Source organism: Phyllostomus hastatus, unplaced genomic scaffold (assembly GCF_019186645.2).
Source record: "Phyllostomus hastatus isolate PE091 unplaced genomic scaffold, TTU_PhHast_1.1 phas_scaffold_78, whole genome shotgun sequence".
Taxonomy (NCBI): domain Eukaryota; kingdom Metazoa; phylum Chordata; class Mammalia; order Chiroptera; family Phyllostomidae; genus Phyllostomus; species Phyllostomus hastatus.
Window position 1 is genome coordinate 60,749,943 of NW_025334041.1, and position 10,380 is coordinate 60,760,322.

At 42.3% G+C, this 10,380-nt stretch overlaps 1 protein-coding gene across 2 annotated transcripts in view; it reads left to right on the top strand.

The window, feature by feature from the left end:
• The window catches only part of SLC9A4 (solute carrier family 9 member A4), a 69,228-nt gene extending 63,858 nt beyond the window's left edge, over positions 1 to 5,370 (top strand). Inside the window, exon 12 of one of the 2 annotated variants that reach the window (XM_045826949.1) lies at positions 4,746 to 5,370. In XM_045826949.1, the coding sequence (XP_045682905.1) occupies positions 4,746 to 5,098 (353 nt within the window). In that variant the 3' untranslated portion in view covers positions 5,099 to 5,370. The remainder of the gene's footprint in view (positions 1 to 4,745) is intronic. The other variant, XM_045826950.1, reaches the window with a different exon arrangement.
• Positions 5,371 to 10,380: the final 5,010 nt, after the last annotated feature.

The following is a 10,380-nucleotide window of genomic DNA, read 5'->3' on the forward strand; positions in this document are numbered from 1 at the left end:
TTCTTCTTGCCCTTGGGGTTAAGTCAATTTACAAAATACACAGGCCTGCCTGGATACCCCTCCTATGCCCTGAAACTGCTTAAAACCCATGTGGGTTAGGGAAGATGAAAAGTTCTGTAGCTGGAGAGTGGTGATGTTGTACAACAGTGTGAATGTACTTAGTGCTACAGAACTGTACACTTAAATATTGTTAATATAAAAAACATGGTTAAGGTGTTATATTTTATGTTATGTGTACTTTACCACAATTGAAACAAAATGAAATCATGAGGAGGGGTTGGGGGTGGGGTGGCATCAGAGGTCTGGGTATGTATTAGGTAGCCCACTTTCATCCTGTGTATTAGGCTCTGCCCTGCCTTGAGCAGATGCACTTTCCCTGTTTCTCCTTCATTTTGCCCTAGGGTGCATGTCCAGGAGTTAAGGTTCTTAGTTAGGTGGCAGATACAATAACTGATCTCTCTCTGGAACTGTGCTGCCTGGGTGCTGACTTGGATTGTGTCAGCGGGACAAAGAACAGTCCTCACTCTTCCTCCTTCCTCCTTCTGCTTTCCAGTGAGCCACTCTCTCCCACTGTGGACAGATCTAAAGACTTGAGCTTTAAGTACTGGCCCAAAGCATATACTCTTTCTAGTGCATGGAACCCACTTTCAACAACCAGGAAGTGGTCAGGACTCTGCTGATGGAAGCATATGCTCAGAAGGAATGGTTGGAAACTAGGAGGGGGAAAGGGGAAGTGCAAGGAAGGATCAGCTCCTGGGGGAAGACACATCCAGGGCATTGTCTTCTCAGATAATGCTTGGGTAGTGCACCAAAGGATAAAGAGGAATGCAGGTCCCAGGCCAGATTGTAGAGCACAAATTAGAAGGAAGTCATGAAATAATAGACAAATAATATACTAATGTTTCCTTTATTCAAAGCATCGATTCCAGCCTTCTGCCCCCTTTAACTCACAGGCTACCTTCTCAGGATAATTTGGCCACATTTTGGAAAAATCTTATTGAACAGGGTATTTTAAGATTTTCTGATGTCCCACATCCTAAATACATTTTGTCAAGTATAAACTTTTGTGCATATTAGTTCTAGCTCTGGGGATTTTATTTTGTGTTTTTTGTTTTGCTTTTTTAGGAAGGAGAAGAAGATGGGAGAAAGAACCCCACTTTCAGATTTGAATAAAATGTCTTAAAATGCCTAAATTCTCAGGAGAATATTTAAAGGGAAAATAAATTTATAAGTTTAAAACTTTGAGGAAATGAGAATTAAGAAGGTTGTGTAAAATATTCCTTTGAGGATGTGTGCACAGTGAAGGACAAGGCAATGTCCTAAGAATGGCTTAGGTATTTGGAAAATCACCCAAGAGGGACAATGGTTTTTCTGTTCTCATGATGCAGTTCTCCTGACCCACACATGACATATGTAAAAGAGACTGTTGCAGCCTGGTTGAGAGTGGATGAGCAGCTGGACAGGCTCTGCTCAAACTTCAGTCCTGTCTTCATTGTATAGTTCTGAAAGTCACCTCTTGAAACCTTCACCTATGAAATGAGCACCATAACTTTTCTCATCACAAAAGGTTATAATGAGGACTAAGTGGCATAATAGATGTGAAATGATTAGCACAGTGACAGACACATAGTAAATTCCCAATAAATTGACTTTATCTTCATCATCATTGCCATTGTGTACCAGCCACAATAAGTTCATAAGATGAACTCTATTTATCTTCACTCTTTTGAAATGAGAGCATCTAGTTACAGTTGTTGTGCCACATATGCATAGCTCTGTACCGCAGGGGTCCCCAACCCCTGAGTCATGAACCTGTATCAGTCCCTGGCCTGTTAAGAACAAGGCTGCACAGCAGGAGGTGAGCAGTGGGCTAGCAAGCAATGTTGCCTGAGCTCTACTTTCTGTTCCCCTGACCCTCAGTCCAATGAAAAATTGTCTTCCACAAAACCAGTTCCTGGTGCCAAAAACGTTGGTGACCACAGCTCTACTGTGCCCACACCCTATCCCTGTTTCTCCAAAATTGGCTAGTTCAAGGTTAAAAGGGAAGAAATTCAGATTTAATGCTTTCTGATAACCGCTGATTAAAAAACAAACCTAGATAAAAACAGCCATTTTCATTTACATATAAACTTCAGTTTAGCATTGTCCTTGACAGCACAAAGAATTTTTGTGCTTTAGCATCAATTATTCCAACTTTGTAAAAAACATTCCCTAGTTACCTGGAGGAGACAAGCTTGATACACACATTTTCACTAATTTCTATTTATTTAGAACACTGCACATACAGTTTCTACAGTTAGTCCTTGAACAATGCAGGTTTGAACTGTGTGGGTCCAATTATATGTAGCTTTTTAAAATAAATACTAGCACAGTGCTATAAATGTATTTTCTCTTCCTTATGTTCTTGTTTTTAAATATATTTCATTGATTATCTATTACAGTTGTCCCATTTTCCCCTCTTCACTCCCTTCTGCCCTGCACACTCCCTCCCACTCACATTCCGCCCCCTTTAGTTCATGTCCATGGGTTGTACGTATAAGTTCTTTGGCTTCTACATTTCCTATACTGTTCTTATCCTCCCCCTGTCTATTTTCTACCTACCATCTATGCTACTTATTCGCTGTACCTTTTCCTCCTCTCTCCCCCTCCCACTCCCCTGTTGATAACCCTCCATGTGATCTCCATTTCTGTGGTTCTGTTTCTGTTCCTCTTCTAGTTCCTTGCTTAGTTTGCTTTTGTTTTTGCCTTAGGTGTGGTTTTTAATAATTATAAATTTTCTGTCATTTTACTGCTCATATTTTTATCTTCTTTTTCCTAGAAAAGTCCCTTTAAAATTTCATATAATAAAGGCTTGGTGGTGATGAACTCCTTTAACTTGACCTTATCTGAGAAGCACTTTCTCTGCCCTTCCATTCTAAATGAAAGCTTTGCTGGATAGAGCAATCTTGGATGTAGGTCCTTGCCTTTCATGAATTGGAATACTTCTTTCCAGCCCCTTCTTGCCTGTAAGATTTTTTTTGAGAAATCAGCTGACAGTCTTATAGGGACTCCTTTGTAGGTAATTATCTCCTTTTCTCTTGCTGATTCTAGGATTCTCTCCTTCATTTTAATCTTGGGTAATGTAATTATGATGTGCCTTGGTGTGTTCCTCCTTGTGTCCAACTTCTTTGGGACTCTCTGAGCTTCCTGGACTTCCTGGAAGTCTGTTTCCTTTGCCAGATTGGAGTTCTCTTTTATTATTTGGTCAAATAACTTTCCCACTTGTTGCTCTTCCTCTTCTCCTTCTGGTACCCCTATAATTCAGATGTTGGAACATTTAAAGATGTCCTTGAGGTTCTTAAGCCTCTCCTCATTTTTTTGAATTCTTGTTTCTTCATTCTTTTCTGGTTAGATGTTTCTTTCTTCCTTCTTGTCCACTCCATTGATTTGAGTCCCAGTTTTCTTCCCGTCACTATTGGTTCCCTGTACATTTTCCTTTATTTCACTTAGCATAGCCTTCATTTTTTCATCTAATTTGCAATCATACTTAATAATTTCTGTGAGCATCCTGATTACCAGTGTTTTGAACTCTGCATCTGATAGGTTGGCTACCTCTTTGTCGCTTAGTTGTATTTTTTTTTCTGGAGCTTTGATCTGTTCCTTCATTTGGGCTATTTTTTTTTGTCTTGATGAGCCTGTTACATAGTGAGGGGACGAACCTTAGGTGTTCACCCAGGAGGGGTAACCCAGGTCACTTAGTTGTGATGCTGTTTTGGGGGGAAGGGTCTGAGAGGAAACAATGGCATTTGCTCCACTCTCTGCTAGCTTTCGGTCATTTCTCCTGCTTCCCACAAGCAAATTGGGCCCTTCTGGTGCTGATTCCCAGGTGGGTTGGCTTGTGTACATTCTAGGACCCTGTGGGTCTCTCCAACAAACTCTCCTTTGCAGGTGGGAATTTCTCCCGCTGCCACCTCAACCCCCACAGGTATTTTCAATGTGATGTTTGAGGCTTTATTTCCCCTCACTGGAGCTCTGGGTTACGTGGTGTGTCTTGTTCCCTAATTGTTCCTCTTGTTTTATCTGTGGCGAATGTGGGATTGCCAGTTTCACCAGCTGCCGCCACAGTCTTGCTAGCCAGCTGCAGCCTTGCCCGCCCTGGTCCTCTAGCCACCACCTTGTGTGGTCCTTTCCATGTGCTTTTCTCTGCCCCTCCTACCGATCTGGATGAGTAAGTCTTTTATAACTTCTTGGTTATTGGACTTCCATACAGTTTGATTTTCTGTCAGTTCTAGTTGTTTTTTGTTTTTAAATTGTTGTCCTTCTTTTGGTTGTGCAAGGAGGCACAGTGTGTCTACCTATGCCTCCATCTTGGCTGTAAGTCCTTCTTTTCCTTATGTTCTTCATGACATTTTCTTTTCCTTAATTTATTATGAGACTATAGTTCTAGAAATACATCTAAAATACAAATAAGTGTTAATCAACTGTTTATGTTATCTATAAGGCTTCCAGTCAACAGAGTTATACATGGATTTTCAAATGCAAAGAGAATTGGTACCCATAACCCCATGTTGTTTAAGGGCCAACTGTATTCTACTCCCTTTCTGTGGTAGCAAACTTGAAGAGACAATTATGCTGGTAAGAAAAGTGAATTTTTGAGCTGGGCCCTCAGAAAGGACTCTGTTTTACTCTGATCTCTGACCATCTAGTTGTTGTCTTCTCTCAGATCTTAGGCCTTGTTCTGACCTCTTCTTGTCATAATTCCCTAGATAAGGAAAGCAGTGATTCAGAACTCTCCTTCGACATGTTCACTGCACACTCTCAAGCAAGATTGCTTCAAGAAAGACAACTAACAAAAAAAATAATCCCAGTGAAAAGTTCAAACAGAAGAGGGAAGCCATCCAACTTTAGTGATCAAAGAAGAGACCCAGAAGAGCATGTTGGCGGGGGCAGAAGGGCAACCATAAGACCCAAACCACTGTTTCATGCAGTGGATGAGGAATATGAATCTGGAGAGGAGAGTGGAGAAGAGGCCTCCACAACTGGGTCCAGATGGTCATCTGAGCACAGATGCAGAAGGGAACACCAAAAATCCCACAGTCCGTTGCTCCAAAGAAAATAGTTTTATTGTGCACAAGATTGTTTCAGTGCTTCTCAAGAGTCCATCTTTCTACTGTTGTGAAAGAAGGATTTTTAGAATTCTAAAGAAAACTATTGAGTTTACTTTTTTTTTGATACTGCTAGACATGCACCTATAAGAAGCAAGGGGATTTTTGAAAGACTAGGAGCACTAACTTTCAGGTTGTGCCATATTCTTAACTGGTGCACTTTGTAGATAATTCCCTGAGTGAGAGATATTCATTACCCCATAAATGATTCACTAAGTATTTCTAAGTGTGTGTGATTAACTTACTTTATTGAGGTACAATGTGATTGGTAATTTATCTTAACAATATGCATATGCAACTTATAATCGAAGTAGTCCTAAGAGGAGTCTAGAAATATCCTGATCCCACCCCGTGAGGTTACAGATGAGGACATCTTGCCCAAGGTCAAGTGGTGAGTTACTGGATTCACAAGCTAATTAACCTCCATCCAAGAGAATGATTTTGATTTTGATATGCACTATTCAATAATTATATGTTTGGGAAGAGATAAAATTTGTCATAACATTGCTACATTTAATCAGTAGCAACAATAGATGCATGTGATACAGACTAAAGAATCTGCAAACAATGGGCTTGTCTATTCTGTAATTAGAATATTTATTTAAAAATAAATATTAGAAACAAAATAGCCATAAACAGACTTTAAATAGCAATGATATAAATAACATGTACTTATGAGCATTTTTAGGGTGTGATATTTTCTCCTAAGGATTGAAACTATTTTTCAATTTAATTTTCCATTTTCATTGTCCCCAAACTTGACCTTTAACCTCACACTCCAGCTCATCAACTTTGCTAGATGACTTTATCTTTCCCTTCTCTTCCTCTTCTCTTTCTTCTGACCACCTATAGATTTAACATTTGTTAAATATTATTTATTGTGCCAAAAGGCTAATCTATAATAATCTATTAACCATAGTGTCCTTTATTGTTGCTATTTTTACATCTCTAAACATCCCCAGCAGATTTAATAGTATACATCTTTAAAGGTCATGATCCAATATAACCAGCTCCTAGACCTGCCTTGATTTTTTTACTTAGAAGTGATCAAGTGATCCTCCTCCTTCTTGTGCCCCACACCACTTTGGATGTGTTGTGGGGCTTATCTGGGAATTACACTTATATGTATGTAAGTGTAGGAGGGTGCAGCCAGGGGCCCTCCAAAAGAAGGATTTGTAATGGGGTCCAGAACTCAAGGTGTCCAGGAAATATTAGAAATATACATAGGATGTCCTCACCCTCCACCACAGGTGTGAGCTGGGGGAAGGGACACATGAAGCAGGGCCACTGAGAGCTGTTTTGCATAGCAACAGCTTTGCAGCTAACCTCTGGTGTGTTCATGTAACACATCTATAACCTTTAGCTGGTTGCATAGATATATTAAATAGCTGTGGCCATGCTCTGAGCCAGGGGGATAGAAGGAACTTCCCCCCAGGATGTAACTGGGAGGCAACTCCCCCAAGTTACAGCGCCTGTGTGAAAGCTTGGAGATGATTGGCTCCATGACATGGGGCCACCTCTGCCCAGACTCATGATGGCAGCCCAGTAAAGCTGGAAGGATATTTAAACCCAGACTCAGCAGCCATTGAAGAGGGAGCCACGCGGCTACGGCAGTGGACAGAGAAGCACGCAACTGCAGCCATATAAGGAGAACCATGAGCCTTTGGCAGAGTGGGGACCCCCCTGCCCCCACAGCCATGAGAAGAATCACCATGCGGCTTTAGCAGAGAACCACCACGCGGCTTCAGGTGGAGATCCCGGCAATACAACTAATGGTGCTGGGAACCAAGGGAGGCCTACCAGCTGAGCACGGATTACTGGGAAGAACCAGGGGCTGCCCGAGCCATGGACTTCTATTTCTTTTCCTGAGATATGGTACCCCAAACTGGGCAAAGGGGGGAAGGAAGAATTGTGTATGTTTGTGGGTGTTTTAAGGGACTTTGGGATTTTGATGAAGACATTAAGGCATTACTCTTAAGTCTATATAACTTGAATAAATAATTCCTTTCCCTTTCACCAATCTCTAACATGGAGAGCTATAATTCTCTAGTGAAGGGAAAGGTAAACCTAGTACAGGGGGACCCCAGGAGAAACGGTAGTCAATTCAGTAGTATTGTGGGATCTTCTTCCCTGGTGGCCAATCGGGGAGGATCATGGGAGACCACATGTGCAGTAGCTTTAAAGTAATAAAACTACTTGTACATGCTCTGTAAAAGCCCACCAAAACTAGCCAGGAAGGATCCACCCTATAAGAATAGAATCCCTCCAGCCCATGAGGTCAATTTCTGCTTGGAATTGGCCTGCTCCCATGTCTCTCTGCTATAAACTCTGGGTGTTTGGTTCAATTCTTTGTCCTGATCACCAAGAACCTGGTTACCTGTGTCCACTTGTGACATAGTGTGTTGTTGGGAACCGCCCTGACTGGTATCAGAAACTGAGACCCCCGCCTAGGCTAAGGCTAAGGGAACGCCCTTGGAACCGTGAGCCGGCAAGGAGACAAAAGCTTATCTCCCTGGCAGTAATGCTGTTTCTGCTGCTGAACCCCAAAAAGCTTGGTCGGTTAGCCAAAGACGGGTAAGATTCCCCACGGGGGGAACAACCCAAGCCAGGCACGATCACTTTTGGGAGGCCCCCCAAAAGAAGGACTTGGGGGGGGCTGCAGCAAAAGGGGGTGATGAACCCTCACTCCTCGGCTTTGACAAAGTCTGAGTTCTCAGCGTCTGGAAGAAAATCTCCTTATCTCTCGGTGGCCTTAGTTCCTGCGCTCCACCTAAGCCTGAAACAATGACGGGGAAGTACAGCTCGGTACTGGGAAGTGCGGATTTCCCGGGGTGATCAGGCCTAAGAAAGAACATGTAAATTACTGTGAAACCTTCTTTGTTCAAGAATGCTCTCAGTTGAATGAGGAGGGTCTTAGGAGGAAGCTAGTTTGTTCCTCAGCCTTACAGCTCTTTGACCCCCCAACTCAATAGACCGGCAGAGTTCTTTGTTCCTTACTTCCCCTAATGAGTATTGTACGTTACCTGAGTTATTATGCAAAATGAGCCTAATAAAAGCAGGTATGGACGGTGGATCGGCGCGCTCCCCACTAGGGGGGGTGGCCATTTCGTCCCTACTTCCCCACAGAAACTAGTCTGTCTCTGTGCATGTGTTGTTATTTCTCGCGTGTTTTGTTGAGCCATCCACAGTGTTCCGTGATCACTGCTGGCCGGTGACCCACGCGCAACAGCGTGTGTCCACTTCTATGGTCCAAGAATGGAAAGGATAGTTTATTCATTTTTAATTGTATCCCTTTATCACTTATGACTTTTATCTCCCACATTTACTTCCTATTTGCTTCAGCTTTTGTTGTTATAATGCATTATATATGGTAGATTATCTATAAATGACATGATAACATTTTAGAGCTGAAAATATATTAGAGAAGATATCAAATGTTCTTATTTTCTAGGTGACGAAAATGAAGTCTTGAGAAACTACCTGATGCCAGTTCAGGGTCTGCTTCCCCTTGAAGAACATGGGCTTGTCCTCTAGTTTAACCCATGGGTACCAGTGACTGCTGAAAAATGTATGACTTTCCACAGATTTATAATTTGTGAGTGAAATTCACTCAGGTTCCTGCTACAGTGGTAGAAATGACAATCAAAGTGTTACAGGGTACAGCCAAGATGGGGGGCCCCAAAAAGGGATTTGGAATGGGGTCCAGAACTCAAGGTGTTCAGGAAATATTAGAAAGACATACAAGATGTTCTCACCCCTTCCCCTTCTGGTGTGAGTTGGAGGAAGGGACAAATGGAGCAGGGCCATTGAGAGCTGTTTTGCATAGCAACAGCTTTGCAGCTAACCTCTGGTGTGGTCATGTAACACATCTATAACCTTTAACTGGTTACATAGATATGTTAAATGCTTTGGCCATGCTCTGAGCCAGGGGAATGGAAGTAACTTCCCCACCCAGATGTAACTGGGGGGCAAGTTCCCCACGTTACAGCACCTATGTGGGAGCTTGGAGAAAATTGGCTCCGTCACATGGGGCCACCTCTGCCCAGACTCATGATGGCAGCCCAGTAAAGCTGGAAGGATATGAGAGTGCTGGAAAGTGTAGCCAATTGTGGGAGGAGTCAGATATGGGGCTGCAGAGGAAGATTGGCATGGGGATTTAAGCCCCGATGTGGCAGCCATTGGAGGGACAACCACACGGCTTTGCCAGAGTGGACTCCTGTGGCCACTGTGCAGAGAGGACCACTCGACTGTGGCAATAGAAAGGAGAGCCACATGGTATTAGTAGAGGGGAACCACCACCTGGCTTTAGCAGAGATCCTGGTGACACAGCTGATGGTGCCAGGAACCAAGGGAGGCCTACCAGTCGAGCATGGATTACTGGGAAGAACTGGAGGCTCCCTGAGCCATGGACTTCTATTTCTTTTTCTGAAATACAGTACTCCAGACTGGGCAGAGGGGGAAGGAAGGACTATGTGTGTTTGTGGGTGTTTTAAGGGACTTTGGGATTTTGATGAAGACATTAGGTCACTATTTTAAGTCCACATAGAATTAAATAAACATTTCATTTCCTTTTCATGAATCTCTGGCATTGACAGATGTCCTTCCTATAAGGGGGCGGACATAAGGAACCTGGGGGGTTCCTTTCGTTAATAGTATATCGCCCTTGAGCCCCTTTTTGTTCTGTAATGAAAAGAGCCATTTGTCTTTCTTTTGAATCTGAAATGTAAGACTGCTTCTACGTTGTCTAAATATTTGGATTTTAATGATACTGTATACTACCAAGTAATAATAATTAGTGCAAAGGGATGGAAGCACATATAAAACCTAGGGATCTTTGGTTATTTATTTATTTATTTATTTATTTATTTTCATTTAAATGAACCAACAATCAAAGCCACAGAAAACGCCTATATATCCTGAGAGAGTCAGTGAGTCATTATCCTTAAACTATGAATGAAGATACAGAGACAGAGAGACGTCATGAGAAATCATCTTTCCAAATCTACATGCAAAGCTGATTCTTGAGAGATGTAGAATTCCTGTGTCACTTACTGGACACAGGAATACCACATAATACCAGAAACCCAAACTGTAAAAGCCCCTTCCCAGAGTAGCCATCAAGGTCTAAGGATTAATGGGAGTCATCTAACTCTACTGTTTTTGTTTTAGATGTTGGTTTCATTTTGGAGAGGGGTAGTAGGATTTAGTGAGTAGATTGGAAACTTCTCCTTTAACT